At 36.7% G+C, this 24,560-nt stretch overlaps 1 protein-coding gene across 1 annotated transcript; it reads left to right on the top strand.

Annotated features, from left to right (window-relative positions):
• Positions 1-521: 521 nt before the first annotated feature.
• LOC308261013 (uncharacterized protein C5orf34) lies at positions 522-21,689 on the top strand (the record flags this gene model as incomplete). The annotated part of the gene is made up of 12 exons (XM_080692696.1): positions 522-791; positions 874-963; positions 4,414-5,060; positions 6,786-6,884; positions 7,446-7,569; positions 9,961-10,052; positions 11,258-11,327; positions 12,366-12,536; positions 13,419-13,513; positions 17,694-17,792; positions 20,254-20,294; positions 21,496-21,689. Exons 1-12 carry the CDS (start codon positions 597-599, stop codon positions 21,687-21,689), a joined length of 1,917 nt encoding a protein of 638 aa, XP_080548822.1. The 5' UTR covers positions 522-596.
• Between the last annotated feature and the right edge of the window lie 2,871 nt (positions 21,690-24,560).

Raw genomic sequence — 24,560 nt, 5'->3', positions numbered from 1 at the left:
TATATTCCAATGGGAAAAGACAAGAGCAAATAACTTATTTTATTATTATTTAAATTTTTGTAGTACTGAAGTAAAAAATTGAATTCAAGAAATGAGGATGAATCTAAGCCACTAGGAGGTTAATCAGTAGTAACATGTAACTACTTCCTTTGTGCCAGGCTGGCAACAAGAATTCAGGTATTTGAATTTCTTTTTCAGTGGTCTGTTAGGCCTAGCAGTTACTTTTGGCCTGTCTTTTACATGTATTGTTACTTGAAATGAAATCCTGAACATATAATGTACAAAACTTAAACTTTAGGAGAAGTAAAGCTACAGAAATTATCAAGACAGTTTTAACTTTGTGAGCCCTCCTCTTCCTTTAGATTATGTACCTACATTGGAATAAAGGCATTTTGTTACGAATGTTAATTTTGGATTGTCTAAGTGTTTGTAATAAGATCACTCTTCCTCCAGCAAAAGTAAATGCAATGGCAATGTGTTTTTCTATTTACTTTGATGGAACTTTTATACATGAAGAGAACTATCTGTGCTATTGTGTTTCCTGTTTCCTTTAGACTTAGCCCTGGAAAGACATCTTACCCTATCCTATCATAGTAATGGCAGCTGAAGTACAAATGGTCCTTTATGAAGATGATACGGTGCAAGTACAGTATGTTGATGGTTCCAAATTACAACTTTCTCCTTGTGGTTCTGAATTTTTATTTGAAAAGTCACCTCCTGTCTCAGCACATCCTTTAGAACAACCAGAAAGAATTCGTCAAAGGACACCCTTTGTTATTAGTACTTACCGAGTAAGTAATATCACAAAAACTACTCTTTTTAAACTGATTTTTAAATCATTTTACAGAGTACAGCTTACATTTCTTTTTATAGGAGCAACTACAGCGAGCTCTAGATTTTCGCAACTCCTCAGCTACTTGCCTTTTTTTATCTGAAAGTATCATACCCTCTGAAAGAAAAAAGGTAATTATTTTGAAGTTATTTATTTATTTATTTATTCATATATTTATTTATTGTGGTGCTGGGAATTGAACCCAGGGGCACTCTACCTCCAAGCTACATTCCCAGCCCTAATTTTTATTCTTTATTTTGAAACAGAGTCTCACTATGTTGCAGAGGGCCTCACTAAGTAGCAGAGGCTGGCCACAAACCTGTGATCCTTCTGTCTCAGCCTGCTATTTACTGGGATTACAAGTGCGTGCCACCATGCCCAGCAAAGTCTCATTTTTATAAATAATATATGAGAACAAGTAATTAGAAGTAGATAGTTAATGTTCAGTCTTTTTTTTTTTTTTTCAGGAGAGTTTTGAATAGGAAAGTTGTGCTATAGACTGCATGGACCTATATACATTTTACCAGACTAAGTAGTATGGACCATTTTCTTTCTTTCTTTAGTACTTTATTGGTATAATTATACACATAGTAATATTCAAAGTGATACAAACATACTTGAACACAGGTCTTAATGTGTTTCCCTTCAGATCCCACCCTGCTATTTTCTTTATAGCCAAGGATTATAACTTTTCAGGTTGATAACTTATTCATTCTCAGAAGTCTCAAAATTAAATTATATCAGCATTTCCAGTTATTTTTACAGTTATTTGGTAATGTGTAGTAGGAATATGTAATTATGTTTAGGTATAAAAATTATATTTTTAATCTCTTATCTTGGACTTTGAAGAATAATAATAACTCTCATGTACTGAATTTACTATTTGCCAAGAACTAGGAATAGCATTTAAAGTTGTTAATAGTATGGCATGAGTACCTGCTGGTTTGAATGGATGTTCAACCTATTGGATTAGATATGTTGACTGAATATCAACCCCATTTTAATTTTTTGTGGTACTGAGGATGAACCCAGAGCATTCTACCTCTGAGCTACAAACCCAGGTCTTTTTATTTTGTTTTGTTTTGAAACAGGATTTTGCTGTTGCTATGGCTGACCTCACAACTGTGATTCTTTTGTCTCAGCCTCCCAATAACTGGGATCACAGATGCGTACCACCATGTCCAGCTTAGTCCCTTTTTTTTTTTTTTTTTAAAGGTACTGATGACTAACCCCATGTCCTCACACTTGCTAGGCAAGTGCTTAAACACTGATCTGCATCCCCAGACTAAGTACCTTTTTGGGGCATAGTACTCAGGATAGAACCCAGGGGTGTTGTACTTCTGCCATTTTTATTTTTTATTGTGAAACAGGATCTCACTATGTTATTATGGCTGGTCTCTAACCTGCAATCATCCTGTCTAAGTGTCTTAAGTACTGAGATTCCAGGAGTCTGTGTTGTGCCCAGCCTTTTTCTTTTGACTACTTTCTGCTTTTTATCCTGTCATGAGGCTTGCATGCCTACTGAATAATTCTGTTATCTTGTGTTATAGTACAGGAGCCATGAAAACTTATAAGCTGTAACTTAATCTGAATTTTTATCTTATTGTGTCTTTTTGAGTAACTTTACTTACTGAAATTTTGTATATTGCTACTGATGCTACAGTAGGATTATTAGTCTAATTGTAGAAGAGAGAACTTTCCTAAATGATCATCTTTATAAATGAGGTTTGCCATCAAATGCATACTATCTTATAGCATCCTAGCATAGTTAGCAATTTAAGCTAGCAATTTAAAGCCTCTTAAAGAAAGTTTTTTACTTTTTTTTGTAAAAAACTTTTAACAGTTTTTGTAAAATTAAAGTTTTATATAAATGGAAGGTGAAATATGAAACTGTTCACAAAATTAATTGATTAAAAGACTTAATACAAGCTGGCCATGGTGGCACATGCCTGTATTCAATACTTGGGAGTTTGAGATAGGAAGGTCACAGATTCGAGGCCAGCCTCAGCAACTTTGCAAAAAATAAAATAGGGCTGCTGTCTAGCTACCTCAGAAATAGAATGTCACTGGGTTAAATTCCCAGTACCAAAAAAAAAAAAAAAAAAAGCGACACCTAGTATTTATATCTTACATGAAAAAACAAAATAGGCACTGTTACTTGTTAAGAGTCTATTTGCTGTTTGTCAGGATCAATTTTCTTTCGAGTATTTAAAATTTTTAAATTACTTTTTAAGCCACCTGAAACCTTAGTTTATGGTGTGCCAGGTACTTTTATGTGTGTGGGGGGAGGGGAGGGTTACTAAGGATTGAACCCAGAGGTATTCTATCTCTGAGCAACCCCAATCCCATCCACTAGGTTTCTGAAACTCTCTAAATTACTAATGTTGTCCTTGTACTTACAATCCTCCTGTCTCAGCCTCCCAAGTATAAGGATTATAAATGCATGCTACCATTCACTGTCCAGGACAGGTATTTTGTACATGTTATCTTAATTCTCAATCCATGTGATAATATTCAAGGTAACATTTCCCAAAAGTCAGTCAATAATTGTATTACCATTTATTAAATAATTATGTCTTTTCCTCTTCATTTTGAAAAGCCTGTTTTATCACATGTAACATTTTAAGACATGATTGTTGAGTCTGTTTTTGTATTTTATGAGTTGTTCTGCCAGTGTGTGTGCGTGCGTGTGTGTGTACACACATGCATACATGGGCATGTGGTACTGGGAATGGAACCTAGGGGCACTCTACTACTAGATACATCCCCAGCCCTTATTATTTTTATATTTTGAGACATTCTTGCTACATTGCCCAGGCTGGCCTCAAACTTGCAAGCCTCCTGCCTCATCCTTCCAAGTGGCTGGGATTATAGGCATTGTTGTCACTGTGCCTGGCTCTACCAGTGACTTTTTTATGCTAATTATATACTGGTTAAACTCTTGATTGCTTTTAATATAGTACATCATAGTGCAGTTCTTCCCTTGTTTCTATTCTTTTTCAGGGCAGACTTTTTGGGTGGAAGGTGTTCAGATCTACTTATCCTTAATCAGTGTACCTTTTAAACCAAAATAAGTTTAGCACTAACTATGATGAGGTTGTTTTCTTTTTTCTTCATTTCTCTCTTGTTCATGTGTATTTTACATCTCCTTTTTAGAGATAATATTAACGCCGGGCGTGTTGATGCATCCTTGTAATCCCCATGCTTGAGAGGTGGAGACAGGAGGATCGTGTAGGTTCGAAGCCAGCCTTGCTGGCTTAAGAGACCCTGTTTCCAAATAAAATATAAAATAGGTCTGGGAGTGTAGCCCAGAGGTAGAAGGGTTCCATACCCAGTACCACAAAAAAAAAAAAAAAGAGAGAGAGAGAGAGAGAGAGAGAGAGAGAGAGAGATAATATTAACTATTCAATATTGCCTAGAAAACCATATATAGGCTATCCATTTTTTCATTCTTTCTAGGTAATAGAATTACAAACAAGTAGCAAGAGCTTTGTCACATGATACTTGAATAGAAAAAGTATAGAAAAATTGGACTGTTAACAGAAAATACTCACCATGTCTTTTTTCCTTCCTTAATTCAGCATATCTTCATTGACATCTCAGAAGTAAGATGGCCCAGTCTAGATACAAATGATAACATAATATGTATGGAGAATGGCACTGTGAAGATAACGTCTTTAGATGGTCATGCATACCTTTGCCTGCTCAAATCTCAGCACGAATTTACAGTGCATTTTTTGTGTAAAGTTAGCCAGAAGCCAGACTCGTCTGTAATAGTATCAGAAAAAAATAATCAAGTCTCAAAATATAAACTAATTGAAAAAACTGGCAAAATCTGTTCATATGGGTGTTTATCAAGACAAAGACTGAAGAATAAAGAAAATGAACTTTATTGCCAGAACTTGAACTCTAAAGACCCTTTAGAGAAGATGAGTTGTGTAAATGGAGCTGAAGAGAAGGAGGAGTTGCCATTATCTGGTGTAAATCACACATGTGTATACACGTGGGTAGAGCAGCACTGGTCTGTGGCCTCCTGTCCAGAAGAATGGAAATACCCTTTGTCTTTAGCACTTAATTTTAATAATAGAGTTAGCAGTATGTCAACAATTGATGTAGATATCACCCCAAGTAGAATTTTACCTTCTGATATTTCAGAGGAAAGAAGAAAAGAGGTTTCTGTTCTTCCCAAGGCCCTGTTACTTAGCTGTCCTGTCCCACACCTACACAGGTAATGGAAGAATGGTTTCTTGGTCATAAACACTCTTTACCTAGCATAATTGTCTTCTAAATTATCTCATATTTTTCATAAGGAAAGTTCATTCAGTTGACCCAAATATTTGCTAAACAGATAGTAATTTCCATACTAAATTTTTTATGTATATTTCTTACTCTATGTCCATGTATTAAATGTTTTGGGAATCTTAACTCTACACCAGATACTTGGTGAAGCAGAATGATTATAAAAATTACCAAGACACAGTCACAACTTTTGAGCAACATAGAGTTTAGTGGAGGTCATTATTTCTAAAAGGATTATTAAAGCATAGTAAGGGATAGGACAGGAATCTACACAGGGCTCTATAGGTAAGCTAACACAAAGTTTTTATATGCCAGGCCCTGTTATACCTATTTGAGCCTTAGAGAACCCCCATGAGGTCAGTACTATTACATCCCCTTTTTGTAGAGGAACTTGAGACCCAGAAATATTAAATAACCTGAGCAGTCACACAACTAGTGTGAATTTGACTCTGTGTAGTCTCTAGTCATTTGTTAATTAAAAAAAAATAAGGAAATGATTCAGCCATGATTAAAATTGGAAAATCCTGGACTATGAGTATGTGGCAAAAGAGATTTTATGCTTCTAAATTAATAGTTTTTCAATAACTTACCACTGGTTTTAGTTTGAAATCCATTACCCTTAACATGGCTTAATAGGTGTTCGGTGATCTGGTCCCTTCCTAAGTCTGTCATCCTCAACTCTTTCATCACTTTTCCCCTTATTTCCTCTGCTCTTGTCTTCTTGGCACCTTGGGGTGTTTGCTCAAGCTCTTTCACCCCCACGCCACCTACTCTTTGTTCTGCCAGGTGCACTTTCCACTTACTTCTCACAACTGCAGTGTGGGCTCACGTCTAGGTCTCAGCTAAAATGTCACTTTTTTCAGGTGGTTATCTTAAAGACTAGACAAGTTAGGTCCTTATACAAATCCATAGCATTCAGAACCTCCCCTTTCTTTACCCTTAATCATTAGTGTTTAACATCCCTGCCAAATATAAATCTCTGTTGAGGGCAGGAACTATTTCTGCCTTTTTCTTTGTAGTACTGGGGATTGAACCCAAGGATGTTCTACCTCCTACTACCCCCAGCCCTTTTTTATTTTGAATCAGGCTGGCCTGGGATCTTCTGTCTCAGCCTCCCAAGTGCCCACGTCTGCTTTTGGGGGTGTTTTATCTTCATTGTGTAGAGCACAGTGCCTGGTCCACTGTAAACACCTCGGAAAATACTGTTGTTTAAATCTTAAAGATTATTAAAACTGTTATTGTATATAATGATGATATTTTTGAAATGCAGAAAAATAAGACTTGTTTTTATCTTCAGTAATGTACCTTCATATTTTATTCTTTGATCTAATGAGTTAAGCAAGAAATAAATGTTATAACCTGGGCATGGTGGCAGGCATTTGTAATCCCAGTACGTGGTAGGCTTAGACAGGAGGATCCAGGTTTGCAGGTAGCCTCCCTCCTTACTGAGACCCTCCACAACTTAGTGAGACCCTGTTTCAAAATAAAGAATAAAAAATCGGGTTGGGGTATAGATTGGAGGTAGAATGCCTCTGGGTTCAATCCCGAAAACCACACACACACACAAATGTTATAGTGGTGGTGTTTTGTTGCCTTTTAAAGGCAATTATTTTGAGTAACCAAAATAAAATAGCCTGTATTTTATCCTCTACAGGTGGAATTATTGTGATTCCCTTTTACAGAGACAGTTTGATGAAGATTATTCCTATCCTGAACTAGTGAAAGTGGTTTGGTATAAGGGTATTACATACAGGTAAGACACCTGTGTCTAGGTGGGAGTGATTTACAAATGACACAGAGGAGATGGGCCAGCTTTGCCCTAGATTCTCATAAGAGCATAGTTTTTTGTTTGTTTTTTGGTTTTGCTACCTGTATTTCTATATTTAGTTCTGAATTTTACAGGTCTCAGACTGATTATTTTAGTGCACACAGGGGTCTTGTGATTCACACTAACCATGTTTACAAGATGTATTCAACGCTAAGCCAGTGAGGGATCAGTTTTGCTAGTGAATGTCATATTATCAGTTATTTAGGACATTCCTTAATAGCATCAGAAAACATAGTTGTCTGAATTAGTCATTTCATAAGGTTACCTATTAATCATGGAATTAGATTCTAGATACCCTAAGGAAGACTCAAAGCAAATACTTATTGAGCAGCTGCTCTGTGCCACCAGCATGACCCCGTGAATTACCTCTACCAACAACAGAGTACCTCTCTAGTGACTATACTAGTGTTGGTGGGATGGAGCGTTTCACTTCATGAAGAATGCTAGAAGAGCACAGCTGAATTTTTTTTTTTTTCTCTTCCTTAGGCTTACCCATAAAAATAAGAACTCAATAGAGATTTATCCTGGAGATGGATCTGTTTTCAAATCAGAAGGAGCTTATTTTGGAAAATATTTTACATATTATCCCAGTCAAAAAGGATCAGAAGAGGTAAAACAATTATGAAATCAAAAGTATTAATTTTGGTGCAAATTGAGAGTATATGTAGGAAATATACTCTATTGTTTCTTACTCTTGAGTCTGAGATTAAATATAATCTTATTGTCAGCTTTGGCACCTGGTTAAGTATGAACCACCTAATTTTTACTGTATTCTTACCCACTATTATCCATTAGCCTAAGCAATTTATGTTTAAATCAGAAGCCAAAAATCTCTAATGTTAGAATTTATCAATAGAAAATACTGAAATCAGAAGCTATATTACTCTGGCTGAATATTTACATGTTAAAAAGCATATCTCCTAACTGGGCATGTTGATACAAATGTAATCCTAGCATTAAGGAGGAGGTTGAGATAGAAGGATCACAGCTTCAAGGCCAGTCTTGGTGACTTAGTGAGACCCTCAGGAACTTAGTGAGCCCCTGTTTCAAAATAAAAAGGGCAGGGTAAAAAGTTTATAGTCTTAAGATTTACATTTAGATCTTTTATCTATTTTGAGTTAATATTTGTATATGGTGTTAGGTAAGGACCCAATTTTATTCTTTTTCATACAGTTATTTTTCAACAATATTTAGTGAAAAGATAATTATTTCCTTCACCAAATGTTCTTGGAAACCTTGTCAAAAATAACTTGACCATATATGGAAGGAAAAAAAACATCAAAGTTCATCAGGAAAGCATGGGAAGAAGGGAGAGGGAGGGAAGGGGCTGATTGGGTGATGTGTGTATGTATATCTCCACAAGTTTTTTTTTATCCCATTAAGATGTATGACTACAATGCACCAATAAAAATCTATTTTTAAAAAAAAGGGCAGGGTATAGTTCACAGGTAGAATGCTCTTGGGTTCAATGCCTGTACCAAAAAAAAGAAAAAGAATAATTATACTTCCCCTCACCATATAATTATTTTTCCCCTCCCCCCCTTTTCTTGTGGTATTGGGGATGGAGCCCAGGGGCATTCTACCTCCAAGCTATACCCCCAGCCCTATTTTTTATTCTTTATTTGGAAGTGCTCTCACAGAGTTGCAAAGGACCTCACTAAGTAGTTGAGTCTGTCCGTGAACCAAGATCTTCCTATCTCAGCCTCTCAAATGCTGGGATTACAAGCATGCACCACCATGCCTGGCTTTTATGCCCCTTTGACTCATCTGTATGACAGCTAGACAGTTGAACAATATTTTAATATAACATGATAGTTCATTAGGCCATATTAATAATGGTGAGGGTGTTTTGTTAATGAGTTTTAAGTTGCTTACAGTCAGTGTGACCCTTGATATACACCCTTTTGTAGCAATCATTTTGTTCTACACATTAGAACAGAATAAATATGCTTTCTCAAATACAGAGTGGAGTGTTTAAATGAAGTGTTGAAAAAAGAGAACAGGTTCCCGGGCATGGTGGCGCACGCTTGTAATTCCTGCACTTGGGAGGCTGAGACAGGAGGATCGCATAGGTTCAAAGCCAGCCTCAACTACTTAGCGAGGCTCTCAGCAACTTAGTGAGACCCTATTTCCAAATAAAATATAAAATAGGTCTGGGAGTATAGCCTGGAGGTAGAAAGCCTCTGGGTTCCACCCCCAGTACCACAAAAAAAAAAAAAAAAAAAAAACCCAGGTTTTTTTTAAATTATGGAAAATTTCAAACACACAAAAGTAGAAAAATATAATCAGTCCCTGTGTACACTTTACCCATCCTATTAATTCGTACTTCCCACTGCCTTTTCTATTCCCTACTCATTTTTAAGTAAATCCCAAATAAGAATTTCATTCATAAACATTTCAGTTTATGAAATCCTATTGGTGCAGATCCTCTATGGATGTCTATTTCTAAGAAAGTGTTCTTTTATTCAGTAAGCATCAATTGAACACTATCTCTTTGGTAGGCACTCTGATAAGCTTTGGGAGTGATGAAGAGGAAAAAGTTCCTGCTCTCTGGAGTTCACAGTCTAGTGGTCAGTTGGGAAGACAAATATGTAAATGAAATGGGTGTGACTGGTAGTGTGTGTGTGTGAGTGTGTGCGTGTGTATGTGTGTGTGTTTTGCATGAGACAAGTAAACAGGCCAGTACTATGGGAATGCATAGTCACTCTGCTGACTGCTCCATTATCAGCAAGTTTGCAAAATAAATATAGTACATCTTCATGGAGCTTCACTTTTACTCAGTTTTTTATACTAAAGCAAAAATATCTTGGAGCAAAAGCATGAGCTTTTGGAATGAAACACAAAACTTCCAAACAAGTTTTGAATATGTGGTAGGCTGCTTTGAGCTTCATTGTCAGAGTTCTGTGTAACATATCTTCTCTGCTTTGGAGAAAAGATTGTAAAACAAATAATAAGGGCCAAAATTTATTATTAATAAGTTTTTTTTTTAACTAATTTTCAGATAGAAGAGAAAACTTACTCTGTAAACAACCTTCCTCCAGATAGACCAGGAAGTCTGTTCTCTGTATGTTCTCTAATTAAGCAGGCAACCAGGTAAATTCTTCACATTCAACTGAATCAAGTGTTGGTAACCTAAAAATCTTGATACATTTTCTTGTGGCTAAAGATAGGATTAAGAATTGGCAAGTGCAATGAAAATAGATATCTTTGGTAAAATTTGTGATTTTTCTAGTCTTATAATTTATAAAATAAGGTAATCCAGATCATTACAAGAATCATTCTGGCTTTGAGTGTAGAGAAACATCCATATACTATGAGCAAATGCTTAGAGGAAATAAGTACCATTTCTCTGGGTAAGTGAGGAAGTTATTCTTTCAAATCAAGTTGGAGCTGTGATGATACATTTGAAATTTTCTTGGCTCTTTATTATCCTTAGAGTAATAAAGACTTAAGAGTATACTAAAGATAAAGTTTATATACTTTGAAAATTCTCTTGATTAATCTGTGGCACTCAGAAGAATCAAAGCTAATTGTTTAATTTTATAAATTTATGTCTAACCAATTCCAAAATAGATTTGAATAATCAGTTTTTTGTTTTGTTTTGGTGGTACTTGGGATTGAACCCAAGGGCATTCTACCTCTGAACCACACACACCCCCTTTTTTAAAATTTTGAAACAGAATCTTGCTAGGTTGATATGAGTTTCACTACTTGCTGAGGCTGTCCTTAAACCTGAGATCCTCTTGTCTTAGCCTCCTAAGTAAGTACTAGGATTACAGGTGTGTACCACCATCCTGACTCAGAATTTATAGTTGACTCACTTCCTCTCCATTTTGGGCATTCTACCTTTGAGCTACACTCCTAGCCCTCTTTTTAATTCTTTATTTGAAACAGGGTCTCACTGAGTTCACAGTGGGCCTTACGATGTACCTGAGGCTGTCCGTAAACCATGATCTTTCTGTTTCAGCCTCCCAAATGCTGGGATTACAAGCGTGTGCCACCACGCCTGGCTTTCCATTTTTAGGCTATATGAATCTATCACCTCTTTAAAAAAAGCACCTTAAACTTCTTTCCATGGGGTCATTTTATTGCTAAAAGTTTGAGGAGTTAGCACAGAGGGAAACATAACTTCCTCATGGGGCTAAAAGATTTCTTGGCAGAAAAGAGCTCCTAGCACATTTCGATGGAAGGAGTTACTTGCCATCTAAGAAAAAATGTTACGGCATTGAGGCTAGGTTGCAAGAGTTGGAAGATGTCACTATTTTCTAATGTTTAAAGAGTATTTTTCATGTTCACAGAATTCTTCAACATTGTGCCAAGATGAGGCTTTCTTTAAGCCATAACTATTGTATATGCTGCTGGAAAATGGTATGTTAAAATTCTTTCAAAAGTAAGATTTTCAAATTTGTTTTATTATTAACATCCATACTTCTAAATTAAAACTGCTTTCATCTAAGTTGTGTAAAAATTATTTGTAACATTAATATTAGCTTATTTAGAAAATACCCATTTAATAGATAAACACTGAAAACTCAGACTTTCATATTAATACATATACATTGAGGTACTATGGATTTTACCCAGGGCCTTGTGTATACTAGGCAAATGCTTTACAACTGAGCTACACACTCAGCCTTTATGTTATACTTGCATTGTATATAATTTGCTTATTATATATAGCCTTCCCCAACCTGATGTTGGAAATAAAACTGGGGGCCTTGATCATGCTAAGCTTACACTCCACCATTTAGGGGAAGGAAGAAGGTAGTAGATGGGATTTGAAGTATATAAAAATGGAGTCAATATAAAAATGATATTACAGTATTTTTAAGTTTTTTAATTATAAAAGTAAAGTTTTTAGCCAGGCATGGTGGTACACGCTTGTAATCCCAGCATTTGAGAGGCCAAGACAGGAGGACTGTGGTTTGCAATCAGCCTCAGCTACTTAGGCCCTTTGCAACTCAGTGAGACCCTGTTTCAAAATAAAGAATAAAACATAGAGCTGAGGGTGTAGCTTGGACTTAGAATGCCCCTGAATTCCATCCCCAGTACTGCAAAAAATAATAAAAGTAAAATTTTGAAGGCTCACTTGGAGGAAATGATTCTAGACATTGACTTCTGTATCCACACTCAATTATAAACCATGTTACTGTAGTCACTAATTTTGTCTGGATTCTATGTAAAGTAGAGCAAAATAGTAGCTTTACAAAGATATTAGAATTTAATCTGCTTGTAAAATTAGAATACTAGGGGTATCCACTTCTAGAAAAGTTAAAACATTCATAAGAATTTTATAATACTAAACTTCTGAATAAAAATCTGAAATTTTCTCAGAGTTCATGAATAGTCACTTAAATCTTGTTAATGGTTAACTGTTTCCTGCTATTTTCATTTACTTAATTTTAGATTCCTGGGATAAATTATAGCAATATATTGCCTTTGCTTTTGAAAGAAACACTTATACCCAGCGTGGGAAGATTTCTTGCCTACTCTGATGACAAAGTACATGCTATCTTTTTAGATGGCATCACTCTAACCCTAAATTGGAATTTCAGTTCTTCTTTTGATAAAAGACCGGTGAGTATATTTCAGTCTGCAATTTTTTGTGTACAGTAAGATTTATTGAAGCATTTTATAATTGACATAAAAGTTGTGTATACTTGTAGGGTACGGCTTTTTGTTGTTTTTGTAAGGGTGGGGACAGAATCAAAGCGCATTCTACCTCTGAGCTACACCCCTAGCCATATATGTATATATATATATATATATATATATATATATATATATTTTTTTTTTTTTTTTTTTAATCTTTCTTATTTTGAAACAGGGACTTGCTAAGTTGCTTAAGCTGGCCTTGACCTTGCTATTCTCCGGTCTCAGCTTTCCAAGTACTGGGATTTACGGGCATGTGCCACCATGCCTGGCTCCATTTGATGTTCTGATATATGTAGATACTGTATATGTTCATCTCAGGATAATCATATCTATCTCCTCAGACATTTACCATTTCTTTTTGGTTAAAACATTCAAAATCTTATTGACTGACTGTTTTGAAATATACAGTACTATTATCCTTAGCTTGGACATGTGTTTTTTATTGGTTATCTGTGGAAAACAGAACAAAGAAAATAAAGTATCACATTATCTAATTATTTTCAAGTATAAAATCTCTCAAGAGGCTTTACTGATCTCATTGGATTTCTTAGCAAAAATCAGAACAGTGTGACAAAAACGTTTTTATAAAGATAACTCAGTATAGCAAGATTTTTATTCTCTTTGATAATCAAATGAGTGGTGGTTAAATAATACCTATTCATCATGTAAATATATTTAAATGATCAAAATGAAATTTTAATGATTCATCTACTTATCACTTAAATTGATAATGAAGTGGGAAGATATTGTTTTTGTTTTCAGTTTTAGAATGATAAAATTTACCTTTCCTTCTTGCTTCTTAAGGTCAATCAAGGTCTCAACTTACGTTGGTGTAGGCTAACTTTTCCTGATGGACAAGATCAGTTAATTGAAATTGAATACCCTGGATCATATGAAAGGTACTTAAAAGCAATTTTAACAATTCTTTTCAGGCCAAGGATGTAAGTCATTGTAAGAGCATTTGCCTGACACTTGTGAGGCCCTGGGTTCAGTGTTTGTTTTAGTTGACAAAAAAGAAACAAATAAACATTATTTAAATGTTATATATGTCTTTAGTCTTTAGTTTTTCCACATAGATGTGGAATAAAGTATTTTCATGAAGTTTCAGTGCTTTCAGTTATACTGGTATTGAGCATAACTAAATCAGCTTAGCTTTAATCATTTCCTTGTATTGAAGTGATTTTTCAAAATGATATGTGTTATAGACATAACTGACTTGCTATGGAAATTGGACTGTGGTCAGCCAATTAACTAATTCCAATCCTCCAATTTGAAATAAGGTTTACAACCACAAATAAATACAATCAAGTATATTTCTATAAAGTAAAAAAATTAGATAATGATTCTTAAAATTGGCACAATTCTTCAAATTAGTTTTTATAAATATACTTTTTTGGTTATGTAATTTGTTATTTATAGAAGTTCTACTTCTATAGAACTTACAAGTTAGTAATTTTTATTTGCTTTTTTTACCTCTTGCACTTATTTTTCTATTAGACTTTATTGCTTTTCTATTTAAATGCTCACATATTCAATTGCTAATTTTGTTTGTTTGTTTGTTGATGGTACTAGGGGTGGAACCCAGAGGCTTTCTACCTCCAGGCTATACTCCCAGACCCATTTTATATTTTATTTGGAAACAGGGTCTCACTAAGTTGTTGAGAGCATCACTAAGTAGCTGAGGCTGGCTTCGAACCTGCGCAATCCTCCTGTCTCAGCCTCCCAAGTGCGGGGATTATAAGTGTGCGCCATCACACCCGGCTTCAATTGGTATTTTGAATAAATTGCCTCAAAAATACACTGTTTATCAGACATTACTGTTTGTTACAGCTAGATGCTTTAGATAATTCATTTCATTAAACTCTATACTTGTTTTGTGTATTGTGATTATAATTACACATATATGTATATGTATTTGTGTATACATGTATATGCAATAGTGTTTTCTGATTTAAATTTTAGTAAGCAAATGTTCATGTAGTCTTATGTGTAAAGACATTTTTATGATAAACCAAAGAATCTCATTTTACTTAAAAAAATTAAGAAGAGCGCCAGGCTTGGTGTTCATGCTTGTAATCCCAGTACTTGGGAGGTTGAGACAGGATTGAACAAATTCAAAGCCAGCCTCAGCAACTTAGTAAGGCTCTCAGCAACTTAGAAAGACCCTGTTTCCAAATTAAATTTAAAATAGGTCTGGGAGTGTAGGCTGGAGGTAGGAAGTCCATGTGTTCCATTCCCAGTACCACAAAAAAAAAGAAAAATTAAGAAGATAGCCGGGTGTGGTGGCGCACGCTTATAATCCCAACATTCAGGAGGTGGAGACCAGCGGATCACAGTTCATGGGCAGCCTCAGCAAGGCTGAGGTTAAGTAGCCTCAGCTACTTACTTAGTGAGGCTCTCAGCAACTCAGTGAGACCCTGTTTCAAAATAAATAAAAAGCCAATAAATGCATGAAAAAATGCACTCAGCATCATTAGCAATCAGAGCGATGCAAATCAAAACTACCCTGAGATTTCACCTAACTCCAACTAGAATGGCAATCATTCAAAACACAAACAACAACAAATGCTGGTGAGGATGTAGAGAAGTTGGAACTCTGCTGCATTGTTGGTGGGACTGCAAATTAGTCCAACCACTTGGGAACACTGTATGGAGGATCCTCAGAAAAATGGGAACTGAACTTACCATATGATCCAGCAATACCACTTCTGGGTATCTACCCAAAAGAAAGGAAACCAAACTACCAAACTAATGCTTGTGTTGTTATGCCAGTCTGTTATCCACCAAAGACCACCGGGAGCCACGTCTGATGTAAATTACATAAATGCCACGACCTTGCCTCCCTTGGAGTCTGCGTGACCCTGCATGCATGACGTGGCATAAGCTTCAAGGAAGCTGCCCTGAAGGAGGAAAAAAGAGGTTTCTGGTCAAAGTACTCCCTGTTCTTGGATGTTCTTTTGTAGCTATTGTCTTTTTGGTAATGATTCTATTAACTTTTCACACACATGGCTCCGGTAACGCAGGATGAGGTCCCGGAATCAAGACTGTAGGAACAGGTGAAACTGATTCCGTGGAAGATAAATCTCCTGGTAATATGTCTGTGCCCTCAGATGCTCCTGCCTTGCTTCAAGCTATAATAAAATTGGCTAAAGAAAGAAAAAGGGGGCTCCAGCACATTAGTGGATGCATTACAACAGCAAGAAATACTTCAGCAAAGCCCAAAAGAGAACTTAGTGATACAAAAAGCTTAAGCAGTTAGAAGAAAGAAGGGGGCTGAGGAGAAAAGGCCCATGCCTCCCACCATTATGACTAAGGTGTTTATTAACAAATGCCCAGAAGAAAAGCATAACAAAGGAGGAAAAGGAGGCTGTACAAAGCTCCCTGGTTACATTGGACTTGGTTTTTTACAATGTTTGAAAATAGAATGAATAGAGATATTTGGGATATATATAATGGAAAGGAGTTTGTTACAATATATGAAAAAATATATAAAAAGAAATCTTAACGATAACTTCTAGTTATAGCTTTGACCTTTTCATACAGGAAAGATGCTATACCACAAGTCTAGCAGCTGGTCAGCATGCGCTGCCAAATTGAGACATGTGCAATGATGGGAATCTTAGTCAGACTGTGCATAGAAATCATTGATCTAAAAACAATAACTTGTATGTAAGCCAAAGTTATCCAATGATGTAATCAATTTCTTTATACTGCATATATTCCTTGCTCACTACCTTGCAAATTACACTCAGATACAACATCCTTGAGTTGTCTGTGTCTGTTTGTCACTCTTCGCCAAATCCTTGCCCACCTTCCAAGAGGGATTGTATTCAAGTTCGAGCTTGGGCCCTTCACGTACACCAACGCAGTGGTCACAGAGGAAGAGCGCTTTCCCCTTCAAGAACAAAGCTTTTATCCCCAGGAAGACAGTCCTTCCCACCATTACATTGATTGGTTGTTTTGTAACCAGGCAACCACTGTCAGCCCCTGATTGGTTTAGCTTTTGTGCCATAGGAAAGGGCTGTCCTCAGGAAAATTTCTGCCATCCAAGCTGACCTTTACGTTGATTGGTCCAGCCCAAGGTACCTATCTCAAGAATGTTCAAGTTGAGTGGGGGTCTCTTTTCTTAGAGCAGAGTGACTTTGCTTGGTTATCTACTCATTACAGACACAGAGGTTCTCTGCACTGATTAACTGTGTCTAGGGGAAGGTCAGATTAACACAGTTACAGTTTCTCCAGAAGGGACAATGGGCTACAGAAACTTAACTTCTAAGAAAAGGAAACCTAGGCCTACTTTACTTAAAGCTTTGACTGAAGCCTGTCATGGCATCACTTTGGTCCTTCAGTGTATCTATGGTCATAGCTGCACAATTCACCATTACCAAACTATGGAACCAGCCAAAAAGTCTATCAACAGATGAATGGATTACAAAATTATCAGATATGTACACAATGGAATTTTACTGAACCATAAAGAAAATCACAATTACATCATTTACAGGGAAATGGAACTAGAGAACATTATGCTAAGTGAGATTAGTCACAAAAAATAAGAAATCGGATGCTCTCTAATATGTGAAAGCTAGGGAGAAAACGAGTCATAGAAGGAACTCTAGTCAAAAAAAGGGATACTATAGATGAGCAAATAAAGTGACCTGAGGGGATGGGAGCGGAGGAAAGGAAAATTAAGAAGCTAGGCATGGTGGCATATGCTTGTAATCCCAGTACTTGGGAGGCTGAGACAGAATCTGAGTTCACAGCCAGCCTCAGCTACTTAGTGAGGCCTCTGCAACTCAGTGAGACCCTGTTTCAAAAATAAAGAATAAAAAATTGGGCTGGAGATGTAGCTTGGAGGTAGAATACCTTGGGTTCAATTCCCAGCAAAACACACACACACACACACACACACACACACACACACACACACACACACACAGAGAGAGAGAAAGAAAGAAAATTGACCAGTAAATGTTTTCTTTATCCTTTTCTTCCTAAATTGTCTTAGTGGTTTGCCAATTTGGGGTATATTTGTATAGGATGTATATAAGTTTGTTTTCAAGTTTTAACATGTTCTTCTAGATATGTGAGAACAGTAACATCGTGGTGCAGAAGACTGACACAGACTAGTTCAAGGGAGATGTCTACACATCCTTCAGCTTCTGTTCCTGAAGAAAATTGGTATTTATATTTCTTTTAAACTTAATTTGTGTAGAAGAGTCAACTAATATTTAAAACTTAAAAATGTCAAATGATAAATCCTGAAACATTAAAACCAAGAAAACCTAGTTCTAAACATATTTATTCTCTATAATGTTTTTGATAGCTTAAGTTTGAAAATAATTTCTTCTAATCAGACATGTAATTTCATTGTATTTTATCATATTTCATCTGAGAGCATAATACTTTGCATTGAAACCTTCACATCAAAATGAGTGGCTCTTACAGGATAAATTAAAAACATGGAAAGTTTAAAGGGGAGTCTTAATAATTTTAGCATTAAAGTGTTAACAAAGCTTTTAAGAAAAGTTGATTTTTAAAAATAATTTTGGCCATATTAATTGCCTCCCCAAAATTAAGTGGCAATTTAATGAACAAATCAAGTATTGTATTTGTGTATATACTAATCCTAGTATGCAGGAGACTAGGACTAGACTTTAAAGGAATATTTAGGGAAAATACAATGGAAGGAAAGACAGGGAAAACTTTGATCTTTAGGCTTGTGGAGAGAGTGAGAAAAGAGTTTTTATGAAGCAGATTCTACCTATTAGGATATAATGTGCATTTTGGTGGATAAGTATAATGGATCTCATACTAAATAGAGCTCAACTTTGATGGAAATACAAGTACTTAAATGGAAAAGTGACTGGAAGAAATTAATATCACTGAGAATATATTTTGAAAAATTTTTAAAAGATTAATGGAGCAATTTAGGAACCTTTTAAAGTGGTTGTGAGGTGAAAAAAAATATCTGTAAACATTAAGCTTGATGCTTATCCCTTTTCTTATGTTCTTCAGATCAAATCAGTAGGTGTTATTTGACTGTGTCAAGAATCTAAAGATCCAACTTCCCAGATGATGCATCTGGGATCCTTTGACTATAGCCAGATAGTTAAATAGAAAAGTTGCTTGACTAGCTAAGAAAAAAAACAGTTCAGAGGAGAGGGAAATTATATGTGGCTATACAACTGATCACCAGTGCCCAGCGACATTTGTATAAATGCTGAAAGAGGGTAACAGTCAAGACATACTAAAAAGTGCAAGTACTACAGGTGGAAGGAATGAGAAGTGACAGAGACAGGAACTAGAGATGCTTTTAGACTAATGTCTTCATTAGTTTTTCATAAAGATAGTCATTATTTGTAGTTGTATCCACTGCTCATATTTCATTCTAGTTTGATAGGAGAAAAGGACACATGTGTAAGGGGTTCTGCTAGAGTTTTATACATTCAGCCCTCTACCTCATACCAATTGCCTCATTGTCTCTTTCTGTGAAATATGGTAAGAGCTAATGTTCAGGTTAACCCTTGGTGCTTAAGAAACAAAATGAGTAGGTAGTCCATGTGAATAGAAATTTAAAGTTGTGTTGTAACATCTAATTCAATTGTGTAAAATCTTGGACATCCCAAACCATCTGATCCCAACAGTTCTATATAACTGAAGCAGTCCAAAATTAATTGTCAAATAACAGAAAGTACAGAAAAATAAGAGATCATTTCTTCTGAAACAATCTAGTAAGAAGATCAGAAAATTAGTGCTCAGCATGGTGGCGCACCCTTGTAATCCCAGTACTTGGGAAGCTGAGACAGGAGGATTGCATAGGTTCAAAGCCAGCCTCAGCTACTTAGTGAGGGTCTCAGAAATTTAGTGAGATTCTGTTTTCAAATAAAATATAAAATAGGTCTGGGAGTATAAACTGGAAGTAGAAAGCTCCTGGGTTCTATCCCCAGTACCACCAAAAAAAAAAGAATATTTAATTCAATATTAAATATTGAATTAAATAGTTCAAGAGAAGACATTACAAAGAAGTACAGGATTAATTAACATAATGCTTTGGAAATTCAAGGAAAAAAAGGTCGTTTCTGTCCCAGAGGGATGGAATTTTACCAGATTTTTAAAAGTTTTAGGAAGCCGGGCCTGGTGGTGCATGCTTGTAATCCCCACGCTTGGGAGGCGGAGACAGGAGGATCGCGCTGATTCAGAGCAGCCGCGCTGGCTTAAGAGACCCTGTTTCCAAATAAAAATATAAAAATAGGTCTGGGAGGGTAGCCCGGACATAGAAGAAAGGCTTCCAGGAACCCCAGTACCACAAAAAAAAAAAAAGTTTGAGGAATGTAGCTAATATATGCTAAGTTAGCATTAAGAAATAGCAGGATAGTCCATAACCTTCTTCAAGTGTCAATACTTGATTACTCAATTCTGAAAGTGGGAAATTCTAATTCACTTGCTTTTAAAAAACACTCAGTAAATATTAGAGTCAAGGTGATTTGTTATTAAGTAAAGCTAATACAAAGAGAATTTTATCTTCAAGGTTAAGTTCTAGCCTTTATAGGGAAGAAAAAGTAAAGCATACTTGTTTGAAATTTTCTGAGTATAAAAGAATCAGACAGCTAGCATGTACTTACTTTTTTTTCTTGTATAGGTGTGTTGCTTCTGAACTTGAGAAGATACAGAAGTTTAACTGTATCCTTTAAGCAGAATATATTAACCTGCATAAGTATTCCCTTTTCATTCCAGGTTTAATTTATGGTCATACTTTATTAATATTAACCCATATCTATATATTGCTGAGCTTTATTGAGTAAACATATACTTAAGTTATATTCTTGTCAATGAAAGGTAGATCTTGTTAATATTTGTACTTGTCTATGGGCTTAAATTGATCAAGGAACAGTGAACTAACTGGGATTAAGGTCTCCTTTGGAGATTCTCTTATATAATTATATTCTCAATTATAAGTCTTGAAGACTTACCTGTGACTTTTTTTTTTTTTTTTTTTTTTTGCAGGTCTGGGGATGGAACCCAGGGGCATTTGACCTCAGAGTTACAACCCCAGCCCAATTTTTTATTCTTTATTTTGAAACAGGGTCTCACTGAGTTTCGGAGGGCCTCACCAAGTAGCTGAGGCTGTCTGCGAACCGTGATTCTCTGGTCTCAGCCTCCCAAATGATGGGATTACAAGCGTGTGCCACCACGCCCAGCTTACCTGTGACTTCTTATGAAACTTTTCATTCTGTTCATTCTCATCCTATTTATCTAAATTTTTTTCTTGTGTTCTTTTCTATAATCTTACTCAAATAATAAAGTAGTTCTGCAATAAATAGTTTCTTTTCACTTTCCTTTTTAATTAAAAAAATAGGCACTATAGAGCATCACCCTATCATTTCTACTACTTGTTCCTTTTAATTATCTTAACATTTCACTTAAATGAAAAACCTTAAAAAATATAACAGAGCCAGGCACGGTGTCGCACACTTGTAATCCCAGCATTCGGGAGGCTGAGATCTTGAGGATCGCAGTTCATGGACAGCTTCAGCTACTTAGTGAGGCCCTCTGCTACTTAGTGAGACTGTTTCAAAAAAAAAAAAAAAAAAAAAATAGGGCAGGGGACGTAGCTCAGAGGTAGAATGCCCCTGCGTTCCATCCCTAGATCCGAAAAAAAAAAAAAATTATTTCCTCCCTACCACCATACCTCAACCCAAACACACGTACCTATTCTCCCTTTGTCCCGTGTTTCATAAGTTCTGAAATTCTTACTCAATTATGAATCCAAGAGATCTTTCTTGCAGTTGAGAAATAGTGTTTTAACAGGAAGGCCAGGTATTCTCAAGTAAAATTTTTAATAAAAAATATGTGAGGAAAAGCTCCTTAACAAGTGACTCAGTGTTTCTGGAGAATAGTGGTGTACTAAACCAGACTTCTAACGAGAAAAACACACAGTCTTCTGACTGTTATAAACCAAGGCCTTCAGAAACCTTGCTAGAAGAAGTTAGCGAAAAGAGAGTAGCCCTAGCATTGAAAAAAACTTGTGAAATTCTTCAGGATATTGACTGTCTTATATCAAACTCTAAGAGGTGAAAAAAAGGGAATTACTATATTATTAAATCTTAATGTTTCATGTGACTAGTATAAATTGCTAGTAAGAAAAGAAATTGCATATATTTTGTGCCAACAATTTTCTGAGAATTGACATTTAACATTGGTTGTATTTTCCCTAACTTGTAAGTTTTTAAGGAACATTATTTATAATTTTATTAATAAAAAACTATCTTGAAAATTTGAACTTCATTTCTTATTTCAGATGAGAAAAAAATTGTGAAATTTTTGCTTTATCTTGTGGGTTGGTCACTATTTTTTAATATGCAGAAACATGGATTTGGTCATTTGCTCTTTATCCTTTACTCAAACAGAACTATGAAAAGAAAAACTAGATCTCAAAAAAAGAAGAAACTGATCTAGGCAATACTGCAAGCTAAGGATCAATCATTTCAGACTGTCTTGTGAACTAGATAATTTCATTTCTTTTAAACATATGAAAATATGCTGCAGTGTGTGAAATAAAGAGATAGAGCTGGGTGTGGTGGTGCACACTTGTAATCCCAGCATTTGGGAGGCTGAGACCTGAGGATCACGGTTTGCAGCCAGCCTCAGCTACTTAGGCTCTTTACAACTCAGTGAGACTCTGTTTCAAAATAAAGAGAAAAAAAAAAAAAAAATAGGACTGGGGGTTTAGCTAGGAGGTAGAATGCCCCTAGGTTCCATTCCCAGTACTGCCAAAAAGAGGAGCTCATCAAAAGTACAATTTTTTATAACTTCATCTATGGAAAAATAAAATGCACATATAAAAAGACTTCAACATGATACTAAATCGGAAATGTTCTAATTATCAGCTCTTCACATAAAAGTGACAGAGGAAGCAAGCAAAACAATTGAGAGAAAAAGTGCAGATCAAGGGTGATCATGTCAAAGAACTGAATGGGCACAATGCTGTCTTTGGGTATTACTGGGGAACTGAACCCAGAGGCATTCTTTTTTTTTTTTTTTTTGGTGGTACTGGGGTTCCTGGAAGCCCTTCTACCTCCGGGCTACACTCCCAGACCTATTTTTACATTTTCATTTTGGAAACAGGGTCTCCTAAGCCAGCGCGCGCGGCTGGCTTCGAACCTGCGCGATCCTCCTGTCTCTGCCTCCCAAGCGCGGGGATTACAAGCGTGCGCCACCATGCCTAGGGATGGAACCCTTCTACCTCCAGGATACATTCCCAGACCTATTTTATATTTTATTTGGAAACAGGGTCTCGTAAAGCCAGCGAGGCTGGCTTCAAACCCGCACGATCCTCCTGTCTCCGCTTCCCAAGTACTGGGATTACAAGTGTGTGCCACCACGCCTGGCCTCAATCCTATTTTTTATTCTTAATTTTGAAATTGAAACAGGATCTCACTAAGTTGTGGAGGGCCCCACTAAATAGTTGAGGCTGACCTTGAATCTGGGATTCTCCTGTCTCAGCCTCCCAAGTACTGGGATTACAAGTGTACGTCACCACGCCCATCTATAATGCTCTTTTTTTAAAATCCTCTCACTCTGGGCTTCATCACATTTCAGGTCTCAGCAAAAACATTTCTTCAGAGAAACCTCCCCAACTACGTGACTAGTTGACCTCTCTTAACTCTAATACATAATTCCTTTATAGCACTTATTACCATCTGCCTGGTGTGTTTTCCTCCATGTGGTCGGTACCCTCCCCTCATACTGTTATAACCCAACTTAAGCAAGAAACGAGAGGAGAGCCTGAGGAAATTTCCAATAAGAAGCCTTTATTAGCTTGCCAGCAGCAGTACCCTCAGTCCAAAATTTAGACTTGAGAAGCGCGCTGTCTGCGGGGGAGAGGGGCTTATAAAGGAAAAAAAACACACACTGGTGACCTTGGGATGATCCAGAGCAACCAAGCCATCTTTCAGAAGCAGAACTGGCAGTTATCTATATCTTGTTGGGCAAGAGCTTAATGTCTCAACCTTGAACAAAACTTACTTTTTGTACAGTGGGGGAGAAAGGGAGGGGCGGTATGTGAAGTGGTGCAAAACGGCTGACAGAAACAAAACGGGGTTCTTACAGTATGTGAGCTCCATACAGCCATTCTGTAGCCTTGTTACTACACCACAATTTAGTATGTGCTGTATAAATGAGTCGGTGTCTCTGGGCAGTAGGTAGGGGAACAAGAAAGGAACTGACAACTTTGTTCTGCTTTGGTTTGTAGATAGATGTCACCCCTGGACAGCTCCAGAAAGCCTAGGCTATACGGGCATGCTGAATTGTTAACTGCATTCAGACACAAAATTTGTCCTTAACTAAAAACACTCGAAATTGTAGTGACAAGCAGTTAAAAGTTATATGATTGAGATACTCAAATGTGGACAGTCTAGGAGGTTGAAGATTAGAATTTTTATGGTCTGGTTTTCCATTTAACTCTTGCTTTGAGAAACTAGGCAGGAAGGGGGCTGCTGAGGACTATCTCCTTTGAGGCCAGGGGCTTTTTTTTTTTTTTCCGGTACTGGGGATGGAACCCAGGGGCATTTTACCTCCCAGCTACACGCTCAGCCCTGTCTTTTATTCTTTATTTTAAAACAGAGTCTCACGAGTTGCAAAGAGCCTCACTAGGTAGCTGAGGCTATTCTCGAACCGCGATCCTCCTGTGCTAGCCTCCCGAATGCTGGGATGACGAGCGTGCGCCACCACGCCCGCTGGGCCGGGATTCTAAGTTGGATGACTCCTTGGCGCTAACATGGCACCGCCGCCCGAGGCTGGGCCAGTCTATAAACCAACCTGTGATTTCGATTAGTTTCAAGCTACTCTGGGTGCAGCTGCTCTTCCGTCTCCTGAACGTTCAGTGGCCGTGATTAAGTGCTCCAGCCATGTCGTTTCGGTGCACAAAAGGACCAGCTCCCGGCATCC

The sequence above is a fragment of the Muscardinus avellanarius genome (assembly GCF_963383645.1).
Source record: "Muscardinus avellanarius genome assembly, chromosome: 1".
NCBI lineage: Eukaryota > Metazoa > Chordata > Mammalia > Rodentia > Gliridae > Muscardinus > Muscardinus avellanarius.
This window is presented reverse-complemented; position numbering and strand designations above follow the sequence as displayed.